This window comes from Eubalaena glacialis, chromosome 1, assembly GCF_028564815.1.
Source record: "Eubalaena glacialis isolate mEubGla1 chromosome 1, mEubGla1.1.hap2.+ XY, whole genome shotgun sequence".
Taxonomy (NCBI): Eukaryota; Metazoa; Chordata; class Mammalia; order Artiodactyla; family Balaenidae; genus Eubalaena; species Eubalaena glacialis.
In genome coordinates, this window is record NC_083716.1 from 184,297,246 (window position 1) to 184,313,615 (window position 16,370).

The 16,370-nt window shown below is 39.9% G+C and overlaps 1 protein-coding gene and 1 long non-coding RNA gene across 3 annotated transcripts in view; one reads left to right on the plus strand and one right to left on the minus strand.

Moving 5' to 3' along the window:
• The window catches only part of LOC133098983 (uncharacterized), a 134,938-nt gene extending 123,428 nt beyond the window's left edge, over positions 1–11,510 (minus strand). For both annotated transcript variants that reach the window (XR_009702279.1, XR_009702280.1), the window contains exon 1: positions 11,184–11,510. This is a non-coding gene — a long non-coding RNA (uncharacterized LOC133098983). The remainder of the gene's footprint in view (positions 1–11,183) is intronic.
• Positions 11,511–11,636: 126 nt separating this feature from the next.
• AGPS (alkylglycerone phosphate synthase) overlaps positions 11,637–16,370 on the plus strand; it is a 141,028-nt gene continuing 136,294 nt past the window's right edge. The window contains exon 1 of the mRNA XM_061185417.1: positions 11,637–12,024. Coding sequence (XP_061041400.1) covers positions 11,678–12,024 — 347 coding nt within the window. The 5' untranslated portion in view covers positions 11,637–11,677. The remainder of the gene's footprint in view (positions 12,025–16,370) is intronic.

Here is a 16,370-nt window from a genome sequence, read left to right on the forward strand (position 1 = left end):
TCACAAGTAATGAAATTGAAACTGTAATTTAAAATTTTCAAAAGAACAAAAGTCCAGGACCAGATGGTTTCACAGGTGAATTCTATCAAATATTTAGAGAAGAGCTAACACCTATCCTTTTTAAGCCCTTCCAAAAAACTGCAGAGGGAGGAACACTCCCAAACTCATTCTATGAGGCCACCATCACCCTGATACCAAAACCAGACAAAGATATCACAAAAAAGAAAATCACAGACCAATATCACTGATGAGGATAACAAAATACTAGCAAACAGAATCCAACAGCACATTAAAAGGATCATATACCATGATCAAGTGGGATTTATCCCGGGAATGCAAGGATTCTTCCGTATACACAAATCAATCAATATGATACACAATATTAACAAACTAAAAAATAAAAACCATACTATCATCCTAATAGATGTAGAAAAAGCTTCTGACAAAATTCAACACCCATTTATGATAAAAACTCTCCAGAAAGTGGGCAGAGAGGGAACCTACCTCAACATAATAAAGGTCATATACAACAAACCCACAGCAAACATCATTCTCAATGGTGAAAAACTGAAAGCACTTCCTCTAAGAACAGGAATAAGACAAAGATGTCTACTCTTGCCACTCTTATTCAACATAATTTTGGAAGTCCTAGCCACGGCAATCAGAGAAGAAAAAGAAATAAAAGGAATACAAATTGGAAAAGAAGAAGTAATACTGTCACTGTTTGCAGATGACATGATACTATACATAGAGAATCCTAAAAATGCCACCAGAAAACTACTAGAGCTAATTAATGAATTTGGTAAAGCAGCAGGATACAAAATTAATGCACAGAAATCTCTTGCATTCCTATATACTAATGATGAAAAATCTGAACGTGAAATTAAGAAAACACTCCCGTTTACCATTGCAACAAAAAGAATAAAATATCTAGGAATAAACCTACCTAAGGAGACAAAAGACCTGTATGCAGAAAATTATAGGACACTGATGAAAGAAATTAAAGATGATACAAATAGATGGAGAGATATACCATGTTCTTGGATTGGAAGAATCAACATTGTGAAAATGACTCTGCTACCCAAAGCAATCTACTGATTCAATGCAATCCCTATCAAACTACCACTGGCATTTTTCACAGAACTAGAACAAAAAATTTCACAATTTGTATGGAAACACAAAAGACCCCGAATAGCCAAAGCAATCTTGAGAACGAAAAATGGAGCTGGAGGAATCAGGCTCCCTGACTTCAGACTATATTACAAAGCTACAGTAATCAAGACAGTTTGGTACTGGCACAAAAACAGAAATATAGATCAATGGAACAGGATAGAAAGCCCAGAGATAAGCCCACGCACATATGGTCACCTTATCTTTGATAAAGGAGGCAAGCATATACAGTGGAGAAAAGACAGCCTCTTCAATAAGTGGTGCTGGGAAAATTGGACAGGTACATGTAAAAGTATGAAATTAGAACACTCCCTGACACCATACACAAAAATAAACTCAAAATGGATTAAAGACCTAAGTGTAAGGCCAGACACTATCAAACTCTTAGAGGAAAACATAGGCAGAACACTCTATGACATAAATCACAGCAAGATCCTTTTTGACCCAGCTCCTAGAGAAATGGAAATAAAAACAAAAATAAACAAATGGGACCTAATGAAACTGAAAAGCTTTTGCACAGCAAAGGAAACCATAAACAAGACCAAAAGACAACCCTCAGAATGGGAGAAAATATTTGCAAATGAAGCAACTGACAAAGGATTAATCTCCAAGATTTACAAGCAGCTCATGCAGCTCAATAACAAAAAAACAAACAACCCAATCCAAAAATGGGCAGAAGACCTAAATAGACATTTCTCCAAAGAAGATATACAGATTGCCAACAGACACATGAAAGAACGCTCAACATCATTAATCATTAGAGAAATGCAAATCAAAACTACAATGAGGTATCATCTCACACCGGTCAGAATGGCCATCATCAAAAAATCTAGAAACAATAAATGCTGGAGAGGGTGTGGAGAAAAGGGAACACTCTTGCACTGTTGGTGGAAATGTAAATTGATACAGCCACTATGGAGAACAGTATGGAGGTTCCTTAAAAAACTAAACATAGAACTACCATACGACCCAGCAATCCCACTACTGGGCATATACCCTGAGAAAACCATAATTCAGAAAGAGTCATGTACCAAAATATTCATTGCAGCTCTGTTTACAATAGCCAGGACATGGAAGCAACCTAGGTGTCCATCATCGGATGAATGGATAAAGAAGATGTGGCACATATATACAATGGAATATTACTCAGCATAAAAAGAAATGAAATGGAGGTATTTGTAATGAGGTGGATGGAGTTAGAGTCTGTCATACAGAGTGAAGTAAGTCAGAAAGAGAAAAAGAAATACACTATACTAACACATATATATGGAATCTAAGGAAAAAAAAAAAAAGGTCATGAAGAACCTAGTGGCAAGACGGGAATAAAGACACAGACCTACTAGAGAATGGACTTGAGGATATGGGGAGGGGGAGGGGTGAGATGTGACAGGGTGAGAGAGTGTCATGGACATATATACACTACCAAATTTAAAATAGATAGCTAGTGGGAAGCAGCTGCATAGCACAGGGAGATCAGCTCGGTGCTTTGTGACCACCTAGAGGGGTGGGATAGGGAGGGTGGGAGGGAGCGAGATGCAAGAGGGAAGAGATATGGGAACATATGTATATGTATAACTGATTCACTTTGTTATAAAGCAGAAACTAACACACCATTGTAAAGCAATTATACTTCAATAAAGATGTTTAAAAAAAAAAAAGAAAAAAAAGAAAAAAAAAGAAATAAAAGGAATCCAAACTGGAAAAGAAGAAGTAAACCTGTCACTGTTTGCAGATGACATGACACTATACATAGAAAATCCTAAAGATGCCACCAGAAAACTACTAGAGCTAATCAATGAATCTGGTAAAGTTGCAGGATACAAAATTAATGCACAGAAATCTCTTGCATTCCTATACACTAACAATAAAAGATCAGAAAGAGAGATTAAGGAAACAACCCCATTTGCCATCACAACAAAAAGAATAAAATACCTAGGAATAAACCTACCTAAGGAGACAAAAGACCTGTACTCAGAAAACTATAAAACACTGATGAAAGAAATCAAAGATGACACAAACAGGTAGAGAAGTATACCATGTTCCTGGATTGGAAGAATCAATATTATGAAAATGACTATACTACCCAAAGTAATCTACAGATTCAATGCAATTCCTAACAAATTACCAATGGCATTCTTCACAGAATTAGAACAAGAAATTTTACAATTTGTATGGAAACACAAAAGACCCCGAATAGCCAAAACAATCTTGAGAAAGAAAAAACAGAGCTGGAGGAATCAGGCTCCCCAACTTCAGACTATACTTCAAAGCTCCAGTAATCAAGACAGTATGGTACTGGCACAAAAACAGAAATATAGATCAATAGCACAGGATAGAAACCCAGAGATAAACCCATGCACCTATGGTCACCTAATCTATGACAAAGGGGGCAAGAATAAACAATGGAGGAAAAACAGCCTCTTCAATAAGTGGTGCTGGCAGGGAGATCAGCTCGGTGCTTTGTGACCACCTAGAGGGGTGGGATAGGGAGGGTGGGAGGGAGACACGAGAGGGAGGAGATATGGGGATATATGTATATGTATAGCTGATTCACTTTGTTATAAAGCAGAAACTAACACCATTGTAAAGCAATTATACTCCAATAAAGATGTTAAAAAAAAAAAGTGGTGCTGGGAAAACTGAACAGCTACATGTAAAAGGATGAAATTAGAACAGTCCCTAACACCATACACAAAAATAAATTCCAAATGGATTAAAGACCTAAATGTAAGACCAGACACTATAAAACTCTTAGAGGAAAACATAGGAAAAACACTCTTTGATAAACCACAGCAAGATCTTTTTTGACCCACTTCCTAGAGTAATGAAAAAAAAAAACAAAAATAAACAAATGGGACCTAATGAAACTTGAAAGTTTTGCACAGCAAAGGAAACCATAAACAAGACGAAAAGACAACCCTCAGAATGGGAGAAAATATTTGCAAACGAATCAACGGACAAAGGATTAATCTCCAAAATATATAAACAGCTCATGGAGCTCAATATCAAAAAAACAGCCCAATAAAAAAATGGGCAGAAGACCTAAATAGACATTTCTCCAAAGAAGACATACAGATGGCCAGGAGGCACATGAAAATATGCTCAACATCACTAATTATTAGAGAAATGCAAATCAAAACTACAATGAGGTATCACCTCACACTGGTCAGAATGGTCACCATCAAAAAATCTACAAACAGTAAATGCTGGAGAGGGTGCGGAGAAAAGGGAACCCTCTTGTACTGTTGGTGGGAATGTAAATTGATACAGCCACTATGGAGAACAGTATGGAGGTTCCTTAAAAAACTAAAAATAGAATTACCATATGACCCAGCAATCCCACTACTGGGCATATACCCTGAGAAAACCATAATTCAAAATGACACATGTACCCCAATGTTCACTGCAGCACTATTTACAATAGCCAGGACGTGGAAACAACCTAAATGCCCATCGACAGATGAATGGATAAAGAAGATGTGGTACATATATACAATGGAGTATTACTCAGGCATAAAAAGGAATGAAATTGGGTCATTTACAGAGAAGTGGCTGGACCCAGAGTTTGTCACACAGAGTGAAGTAAGTCAGAAAGAGAAAAATATCGTATATTAATGCACATATGTGGAATCTAGAAAAATGGTACAGATGAACCTAGTTTCAGGGCAGGAATAGAGACACAGATGTAGAGAAAGGACATGTGGACATAGCGGGGGCGGGGGGGTGGCAGGGAAGGGGAGGGTGGGATGAATTGGGAGATTAGGATTGACATATATACACTACCATGTGTGAAACAGATAGCTAGTGGGAACCTGCTGTATAGCACAGGGAGCTCACCTCGGTGCTCTGTGGTGACCTACATGGGTGGGATGGGGGTGGGGGTGGAAGGGAGGTCCAAGAGGGAGGGGATATATGTATACATATAGCTGATTCCCTTCATTGTATAGCAGAAACTAACAGAACATTGTAAAGCAATTATACTCCAATTAAAAAAAAAAAAGACACATGGGGGAAAAAATAAATGAAAGCTCTTTAGGGGTTCTCAGTTTTTAAGATTGTAAAGAAGTCCTAGAGACGAAAGAGTTTAAGTTTACCTAAAAGCAAAAGTTTAAAAGTTTACTGGTTTAGAGTATTAATTGATAAATAGCTAATCTTGATTTTATATGTTCTAAAGAAAATAATTATTTTAAAGTAACTTTTGACTTTGGTTTCCAAAGTCCTTGCAGATTTATCATTTTGCAATAAATCTGAGAGGTAGGCAGGCCAGAAATTATTCTTACCTAAAGTACAAAGAAATGAAGAAACAGAGTTTTAGATTGCATAGCAAGTTAGTAGCAGAGCAGCAAAAAAACATAAAGTACTTTCAACTCCAGCCCAATAATTTTGCTAATTAATGCAGTTCCTCCTTACCCTACATAGGGTGATTGTGACATCCTGAAATGGAATGGTATTGCAATAGAATGCGTAACCACCTGTAGCCACTTTCACATTAAACATCTTCATTTCTTGAGCTAACTCAGTGCCTTTTACTGGAGCAGACAGCTAAGCACAGTTCAATGCTTTCCGTTCATTCAAAAACATTACTAACTTCTTTTGTAGGAGTTCTTTTTTTTTCCTGGCTGCATTGGGTCTTCGTTGCTGCGCGCAGGCTTTCTTTAGTTGCGGGTAGTGGGGGCTACTCTTTGTTGTGGTGCGCGGGCTTCTCATTGCCGTGGCTTCTCTTGTTGTGGCTTCTCTTGTTGTGGAGCATGGGCCCTAGAGCAAAGGCTCGGTAGTTGTGGCGCACAGGCTTAGTTGCTCTGTGGCATGTGGGATCTTCCTGGACCAGGGATCGAACCCTTGTCCCCTGCATTGGCAGGCAGATGCTTAACCACTGCGCCACCAGGGAAGTCCCCGTAGGAGTTCTTTATGTCTTCATCATTTGCTGGTAGAGCTTCTTTTTACAACTGTGGACAGCTTCTCAGGTACACCTGATAGGCTGACTTCCACTTGAGAATGAATTCCAAAGTAGTGGTCTTTCCAGGATTGTCATGATAATTCCCTGCTCAAGAACTTAAAATAACTTCCACCAGATCAAGTGTTTACTCTTCTGCTAAGTTTTCAATGCTCCCCAGATTTGGTCTCACATTTCTTGTTCAACCTTATTTCTTTTCCCTCTAGCATGCATTATTTTATGCAGGAGGGCTGTCATCCTTATACCAGCCTCATTCCCACTTCCATAAGAGCAGCTAGAATTTACTATATTTTTGCTCATTAATCCTTTAATACCCCTGGAATTAGCTATTACTATCCTAATTTTACAGACAAGGAGCTGAGCCCAAAGATATTAATGCGACAACCTTAAGACAACACATCTGATCAATGGTGGAGCCAATATTCAAACCCAAGTCTGTCTGGCAATGAGGCTAGTGCTCTTAGCCATTACACCAAATATATTGGTAAGTGAATTAAATTTAAATAGGTTAAATGATCCAAGATTTTGTGCTAATACTTCCTAAAAGAAAACAACTAAATGCTGTTTACAAGAGACACATCTAAAATATATGAATACAAAAAGATTTAAAGTCATAGGATAAGACCACCACTGCCCTGCACACACACATACAAGTTGCTGTAGCTAAACTTTAAGACAGAAATCAGTATTAGAAAAAAGAGAGGGGGGCTTCCCTGGTGGCGCAGTGGTTGAGAATCTGCCGGCCAATGCAGGGGACACGGGTTTGAGCCCTGGTCTGGGAAGATCCCATGTGCCGCGGAGCAACTAGGTCCGTGAGCCACAATTACTGAGCCTGCGCGTCTGGAGCCTGTGCTCCGCAACAAGAGAGGCCGCGATAGTGAGAGGCCCGCGCACCGCGATGAAGAGTGGCCCCCGCTTGCCACAACTAGAGAAAGCCCTCGCACAGAAACGAAGACCCAACACAGCCAAAAAATAAATAAATAATTAATTAAAAAAAAAAAAGAAAAAAGAAAAACGAGAGGGATATCTGATAATTATAAAATGTTCAATTCATCAGGAAAATATAATAATTTTGACATATCTGATATATAGCTTCAAAGTACAGAAAACAAAGATTAGCTGTACAAGGAAAAAGATATAAATCCATAATGATAGTGGGAGATCTTAACATACTTCAATAATTGATAAAATAATTAAATATCAGTTAGGATATAAAAGACTTGAACAATACAGTCATTAGGTCAAATTTGTATTTGGGGAACACTGTACCCCTAAACAAGAGAGAATACAAATTATTCTTTTCAAATACAAATGGAAACTATTTGGAACTGAACAATAATGAAAATAATGTTATCGAAACTTGAAGTTAATTGCTTATAGAGAAATTTATAGTCCTAAATGCATATATCAGAAAAGAAACACAACAAAAGGCTGAGAAACCAATGAGCTAAGCATTCCTTTCCAAAAATTAGAAAAAAAAGTGGAAGATAGGAAGTGATAAGCAATATTAGCAGAAATTAATAAAAAATAAAGCATACATATAATAGGATCAACGAAGTCAAAGGTTGGTCCTTTAAAAAAGTAATAATATTGCTAAATGCCTGGCAAACTGATTTAAAAAAAAAAGCAAGAGATAGCAAAATAACCAATGTTGGGAATAAAAAAGTGGGACATTACCAAAGATCCTATAGACATTAAATGATAATAGAAGATACTACGAAAAACTCTGTCCATAAATTTGAAAATGTAAATGAAGTAGACAATGTGCTAGAAAAACACTGTTAAAAACTGAAACAAGCAGAAATAGAAAATCTGAATAGCATTAAACTACTTAATCTTTTAATAAAAAACTTCCCATAAGGAAAACTTTAGGTTCAGATTGTTTCTTTGGTGAATTCTAGCAAACACTTAAGGAAGAAATAATGATCAATCTTACACAAACTCTTCCTGAGCCTAGAAAACAAAGAAGTACTCACTAGCGTGTTTCATGAGGCCAGCAAAACCTGACATGTTTCTATTAGAAGGAAAATAATAGACCAACCTTACTTGTAAACATAGACACAAAATATTAAACAAAATTTTAATACTACTCTATATTCAGTAATACATAAAAAGGCCAATATGTCATGATTAGGTTGGGTTTATGCCAGTATTGCAAGATTGGTTGAACAGTGGAAAACCAATCCATGTAATTTACCATACTAACAGAATAAAAGAGAAAAATCCTATGATCATCTCAACCGGTGCAGAAAAAACATCTGATAAAACTCAATATCCAATCATGATAAAAACTCTCAGCAAACTAGGATTAGAAGGGGAATTCCTTAACCTGCTAAAACGTTTGTTAAAAAACAAAACAAAACAAAAACTCAGCAACCCACTTCAAACAGTAGTGAAGTGTTGAGAGATTTCCCTTTGAAATCAGGAACAACATAAAGGTGCCACTACTACTTCTCTTCAACACTGTACCGGAGGTCCTAGCCAATTGGCTAAAGCAAGAAAAAGAAGTAACAAGGTATAAGGATGGAAAGGAAGAAATCAACTGTTATTATTCACAAATGATATAACTGTATGTAGAAGATCTAAAAGAATATACAGTAGCTAAGCCAGTGTGATACTGGCATAAGGTAGATAAATAGACCAATGGAATAGAATACAGAGCCCAGAAACAGACTAATGCTATATGGACACTTGATTTATGACAAAGATGGCAATGTATTATAGAACAACATATTTTCAACAAGTGGTGCTGAAACAACTGGATACTCATATTGGAAAAAAAAAAGAAACCTGGTCTCTACACCATAAATGAAAATCAATTCCAGGTAAATTGTAGGTGTAAATGTGAAAGGACAAACTGTAAGGCTTCTAGAAGGTAATACAGGAGATCTATCTTTATTACTCATTCATAAACGATGATATCCAAATGGCCAATAAACACACACAAAAAGGCACTTGATCTCATTAGTAATTCGGGAAACACAAATTAAAACCATAACAAGATAATAGTATATAATAGCTAAAACTAAATAGACTGACAATAACATGTCAGAACTCTCATATGGGAACTCTCCCATGCTGCTGGAATCGATTTTGTACAATCCCTTTGGAAAAGTTTGGCATTTCATTATCTATTAAATATATGCATACTTGATGACGTAGAAATTCCACTCTTAGATGGGTATGTTACAGAAATTCATCTACATGTCCACCTAGAGACATATTCAAGAACGTTTATAGCAACCTTATCCACAGTAGTCCCAAACTGGAAACAACTCCATTAATTGTAAGTAATGAAAGTAATAAGATAAGTAATGAAAGTCAGTGCAATAAAGAAATTTGGTGCATGTTTCAGGAGTTAATTTCACTTTTTTGTGTGCCTTATATTAGAAGAGATGTTGTAAATGCAAATAAAGGCCACTCCATTTAAATTCCACATGTTATGGGTTCACACTTTGAATCTGTACTTATGGTCTCCTCTCCATGGGGATCTAGGTTATTAAGGGCCAAGTGTTCCAGGACTCAGAAGGAATAAGTTTGCAGAGATGGCCCTCCTGAATGTGGTATCACTGAGGTTTTGCCATTGGTGGGAATCTCAATGGACCATGCTTCATGTGAAACATTTGTTTCTCTTAGGTAGCATGAAACAAGTATCAGGGCACTCTGCTTGGGCTTTGCTCTTGCAAGGAGAGGGGTTAGGAAATCCTTCACCACGGTCACCTACATCACACTTATTCCACCTGATAGTATCACACAGTTTGTTCCCTACATATATCCTAACTCCTAACTAGCTAATTCTACCATGTAGATGAAGCATAGGCTTAAATACTTTTGCATCTCATACCACATGAGTTAGTTACATAATAGGCTCTCAACAAGTGTTTTTACTGCCTACATGTGTTTCATTACCGTACACATATTTGAAATATATATGATCAGCAGTTTTTCCACAGCTATAATGGTTTATACCAAAACTGTAATTTTGGTTTACATCAAGTTTTTCATCACGCAGGAGAAAAGGCTTTTTGTTATTCTGTTGATATCAGCAAAATTTATAAATTTTGTCTCCTGAGAGTTGGCAAGAAGCATGTTCAACCTCAATATGGAAAAGACTGTGGAAGTCAGTTAACTACATTTACATTTAAGGCATGCCAATAGTATTAGACTGAGCTCTCCGGGAGTCAAGCAAAAATTAATAGCTCTGTCTTATTCCAAAAAGATTCTGAGGAATCTTTGTTGCTTATACAGCATTTTGGCTAGAAATCTATGAATTTTACATGATTGCAAGCAAATGGGCTAGCTGGTGTTTCAATGTTGTTCTAGAAACATCTAGATAGGGTGTGAGAAGCTCAAAGACTAGAGTTGCTGAACTCTCAGACTTGAGTTTTTTCCCTTAGACACTCAGCAATTTACTGCCCCCTTTTTTTCACTCCTAGTCTATCTGAAATAGCCAATGGTTTGAAGCAGCAGCTAAATAGGAGTGGGGCTCAGTGATTCTGTAGTTAGACTGGACGTTTAACATTGAACTCTCTCTTAAGATCTGGAGATCAGGCATACAAACCAAGTCCTCTTCACTGTTGCCTGAATTGTCTCAGAACTATTAAATAGTTCTTTTCTATCAGTCAAATAACTCCTGGAATATCTTAACTCTTTCACAGAGACTGTGTTAGCAAGAAGGTGGCTCTTCAGAAAGGAGGTGACTTCAATGGGCTTAGAATGCTTATGGCAACCCTTTCTCTTGCCATTCCCAAGACTTATCTTTTGCACATTATGCAAAAAGGAACTCTACTTCTGATGGCTGAGGTCTGCAAGGTGGCTTATAAAAGTGTATCTAGTCAACTGGCTGAAAACGATTGTGGAGCACTGTCCTACTGATATGCCCCTAATTTCACCAGGTGCCACTCTCCAAAAATGAAGTCAATTTGTAGATAATTTCCAGTAACCACGGAAAGAGAACCTAGGTTGCAACTCAGCATTAGCATTTACTAGCTGCACGCCCTCGGGCAACTTAGTGTCTCGGAGTCTCAGTTTTTTCATCTGTAAAATGGAGATTACTTACTTGAGATCTAGCATTAAGCACAGTGTCAGGCACGAAGTAGGCGACGAGAAAATGATAGCTATTTGCTCTAATGGTTATAGGCACGAATCAGTTTTGAGTTAGTTTAGTGACTCCGCAGGAAGGGGGAGCAGAGGTGGAGCAGCAGGAAAGGATGGCGTTGGTTCGCTCGTCAGGTCCCCTGCACCGCCCATGTCTCCTGCTCCGAGGCGTCTACTCCCGAAAGCTACTCCAGAGGCTCAGGCCACACTCGAGGAGCCCACCCAGGGCACTAGGACACCTCGGGGGCGCTTGCGGTTTGGCTCCCGGTCTAGCCCATACCGGGCCGAACCAACCCCGGGACTGCTCGAACTCACCTGCTTAACAGGTGTCGGCGGTCTGGGGCGTGACCGCGGAGGCGGGCGGGTGCGGTGGGCGGGAGCTGAGTCTATGAAGCTCCAGGCGCATGGCACCCGCCGCCCAGTCGCCGCGGTGGCTGCCGGGATGCGCCTCAGCGAATGGTCGCGCCGGGCGCAGCTCTGAGTGACCTTTCACCCGCGCCCAGCGGTCCCGGGCGGCGGCACAAGGCGGAAGCCATGGCGGAGGCGGCGGCGGCGGCGGCGGCTGCGGCTGCGGCGGCGGGCGGGACGGTCGCGGGCGCGGGCTCCGGTTCTGCAGCGGACAGGGAGCGGGACCGCGCCGGGCGGAGGCTGCGGGTTCTTTCGGGCCATCTGCTGGGGCGGCCCCAGGAGGCTTTGAGTACCAATGAGTGCAAAGCGCGGAGAGCGGCGGCGGCGGCGGCCGCCACGGCGGCGCCCACTGCCACTCCCGCCGCGCAGGAGTCGGGCACCATCCCCAAGAAGCGGTGAGTAGCGGCTCTGTGGAGCCGGTGAGGGACCAGTCCGGGCCTGTGCTGCGGGAGGGCACCGGCGAGATGGGAAGGGAGGTGACACGGGTGGGCGGAAGGCATTCGGGTCCCTGAAAGTGCGGACCATCTCGCTTTTAAGAGAGCGTGGATGAGACCCTGGACTCTGTCAGGAAGGGGGAAGGATGAAATGGTGGATTTTCGTCACTATTTGAGAGTAGTAGACCTGAAGAACTGTTATTGGGGAAGGCTTTCAGGGGACCCTTTTTCTTGGATTCATAATGCGAGAAATTCATTCTCTGTATTGAATTAATAGTTTGGAAGCCAAGGTCTTGGAATAAATAGAAGGGGTTTTATTGTGATCCTCTAAAGAAATTTAGGTTCGTACCAAATGATGGATCTCTTCTAATTCGCTCAAGCTTGGGTGCGGGGAGAAGTGGTTCCTGGAAGAAGGTGCTGCTGACTGGTTTCTGTGGGGTAGATTTCTTCTTGCTTAGGGACATTGTCTTTGACTTTGAGGGAGGAAATCGAGGAGTGGGTTAGAAGCAATAAACAGCAGACACTGGTTAGTGATTTAGGGTGTGGTGGTAGCTACTGAGCTCTGCTGTAACCAGAAGGTGAAAGATCCTTGTCTGTGGTTGAGGTTGTTTGTAAGACATCTTGACTACGACTTTTTGGCGAAATGTTAAGCTCTGATGGAAGCCACAAGGAAAAGCTATTTTTTGAGATGTGGTTTTGTCAGCATGGATAAACTTTTAAAGTGGAAAAAAAAGTTGCTAATGTTTAATGTGTACTTTCAATGTGCCAGAGATTGTGCTAAATCTGTGATTTCTTTTACTCCTCTCCAAACTATGAGGTAGGTGCAGTTATCTCTCATTTTACAGATGAAGAAATAAACAAGATTTAGAAGCCTGCTGCAGGATTGGCAGGTGCACTGTGTGGCAGGTTAGATTTCGAAAGTGTGTCAAGTTGACTTTAGGACCAAATTCTTAAGCTGTACTGCTTCCGATGAATTCATTCATTAATTGAACATTCATGAGTCCTTCCTTCACTACATGCTCACTGTACTAAGAATAGAGAGATTTAAAAATGCAGTATTTACTCATAAGGAACTGATAGCCTAGTAAAGTAATGTTATAACACAGTGAGATAAGAAACTTAGCTGATAACCATAGCAAATAGTCACTTAACCCGGATTTGGGTATTTATTTGTTAGGACAAAGGCTTTCCAGAGTAAGGATTGCCTGAGTAAATCTTGAAGGTTGTATTGGAAGGAGCCTGCCAAAGGACAGAAGCTTTTTTTTTTTTGGCTGCGTTGGGTCTTTGTTGCTGCATGTGGGCTTTTCTCTAGTTGTGGCGAGAGGGCTATTCTTCTTGCAGCGCCCGGGCTTCTCATTGCGGTGGCTTCCCTTGTTGCGGAGCATGGGCTCGAGGCACGTGGGCTCAGTAGTTGTGGCGCGCGGGCTTAGTTGCTCCGCGATATGTGGGATCTTCCTGTACCAGGGATTGAACCTGTGTCCTCTGCATTGGCAGGCGGATTCTTAACCACTGCACCACCAGGGAAGTCCAGAGAAAAGCATTCTTGGTGGAAAAACTGTGTTCACAGGTAAAGCAGTGAGAGGTTGAATTGTTAAGAGTTAAGTGTTGCAGGAGGAGGTGAGAATGACTTGGGATGAGGGTTGAAGATGTGGTCTTGTTTGCAGGATTTTATGTGGGGTAAAACATGATTACATTTACCTTTTAGAAAAGTCACATTGAGGATTGAGTTGAAGGTTTAAGCAGCTGAACATATAGTTTCTGGAAACATAGATCTGAGTTTGAATTTCTCCTTCACAATTCCAGCTGCATGACTTTGGGCAAGTCACTTAACCTCTCTCAGAGCTTTAGACCCCTCATCTTTGAAAATGAGGACAATAATTCCTACTTTGCATTGTTGCTGTGAGAATTGGAAAATATAAAGTGATCAAGCGCTTAGTGCAATGCCTGTTTCATAACCCCTCAACAAATGGGAGATGCAGTTTTGATTGAGTCCAGAAACAGGGAGACCGTTTAGAAGACTATTATCCTAGTGAGAAATGCTGTGATTCTGAACTAGGGCATAATGTTTGAAAAAGTATTTGAAAAAGTATTAGGAGGTAAATTTTCCATAACTTGGTTACTGAGTGGTGGGGGAAGAAGGAATCAAGGATCACATCTTGGCCTTTGGCTTCATTTGAAGTTATATTAGCTGTGACTGGATTTAAAACTTTTAATTTTTCTAATGGCTTAATGTACATTTATGTCCATTCATTTGTGTGCATCTGTGTGAGTGTACATTTATATGCAGGTTCACACTCTCAGAACTAAGTAGGTAGGACAGGTGTTCCTTAAGGCTGGATTTAGGGGCCTTTGTCTACAGCATTTGGAGAAAAATAATAATGTTTGGAAGGCACATTGGGGTAATGGATGAGGCTTCTCATGGCTGAAGGTGACTGGTCTGGGAGGCCTTCTGTGGCTGTTCCATGGACTGAAGGCCCAACTGTATGTAATCTATGCTATCAGTGGCTCTGGTCTTTAATTCAGGATTAGGTGTGGCTAGTGGTAAAATTTAATCCTGTACAACTGTTTTAAAGTTTGAATCAAAATATGAGGGAACACAAAAACTTGTATTCGATGGAACATCAAAAGCTTCTTCACAGAGTGATCTACTGCTTAGCTGGGGCTCAGTTTGCCAGCACCAGAGCTGAGCCTAAAGGGAAGGCAAGTGATGGAGCAGGAAGGAGCCAGTGTGTATATCTAGTAAAGAGTGAGTGTGACTATATGTCATTATTTTGGAAGCATTTGGTGATGTGTGTTATTCATATAATTCCTTCTCTTTTATTCCCTTGGATGATGTCATTGGTTGTAATTCTTTTATCTTATGGCTGATTATCATCATGGAATTGGAGGAGTAACTTCTTGAAACTCCATGCTTTCATTCCTCTTACAGAGTAGTCATGCATGTTAATTTACTCAACATTTATAGAGTAGTTGCTTTATGACAGATACTGTCTTAGGTTCTTAGGTATTAGAGGTAAAGAGATGATAATAGTCCTTGGCCTCAAAGAATTCAGTATAGCAAGGGAGATGCAAATGCCAGTACATTTTGAGTAGAGTCAATGTAGATACAGGTATAGATGCAGCACAAAGGAAAGAAGGAGTGATATACTTTATCTAGGGGGTCAGGGGAAGCTTTCTGAAGACGGTTTAAAAATATGGATGATAGTGTGGTAGGTTGATTGGAAGGTGAGGGGAGTTTGTATTCCAGACAGAAGTTATAGCGTATGGCAAAGCAGGGGGCCATGAAAGTGCATCTTGTATTTAGGTAACTAAATAATTCAGTATTGGTAGAGGTGGGAGTAAAGTGAAAAGAGGAGGGCACAAACAGGTCATGGAGGCCTTTGGCCTGTAGGTCATCAGTCCATTCATTCTTTCACTCGTTTATGTGTGAATGTTTGCTTACTATGCAACACATAACTGAACAAAAACTGCCGTTATGCACTTACATTCTAATTGGAGTGGAGATAGTGAACAGACAAGTAACACAGTATGTCAGATGATGGTAAGTATGATGAAGAAAAATGAAGCAATGTAGGAGGATAGATGATGGAGAGCCCTTGAAGGAATTAAGCCGGGAAGGGACATGATCAGATTGGGTTTGGGTTTGAGAGCAATCACTTTGGCTACAGTGTTCAGAATGGATTGGAGAAGGATGAGGATGGATATAGGAAGATCCGTTCGGGGAAGCTGTTGTAGCAGAACAGGTGAGAAATAATGAAGGATTAAACCAAGATGATGGCAGTGAGAATAGAGAGGAAAGGATGGATTTGCATTTTGGAAGTTAGTGCATTAGGTAGGTGATATTTAAAACCTGTTACCCTTGTCACATGGTCTCCTATGAGTTGGTTCTAATTACTTCTGTCCAGGAACATATATTCTCATTATTTGAAGTTGCAGAGTAGTTTTGAGGATGATGGTTTACTTTTGGACCTCTGTTTTCCTTTAAGTGCATGTTACTCCATGAACAATTTCTTTTTGCTCTTGCTTCTGAATGGGGTTTTAGATTCCTAAAAATCATAGTAAATGTCAACAAAATATGTGACATTTTCATGCCTTGGTTTTGGATTTTTTCAGTTTTTTTTTTTAAGTTACTGTAATGTTATGAAAAAGAGAAGGAAAAAAGCCCTTGTTCACATCTGTCCCTCCATACTGATAACCACTTCTCCAGTTGTAATTTTGGCTCCAAACTCTTTGTGGTTTGCGTTAGTCAAAACTGTTCTATGGCAATTTTAACAGAGGTTATAAACTCTTATGGTTCAGATCAAAAG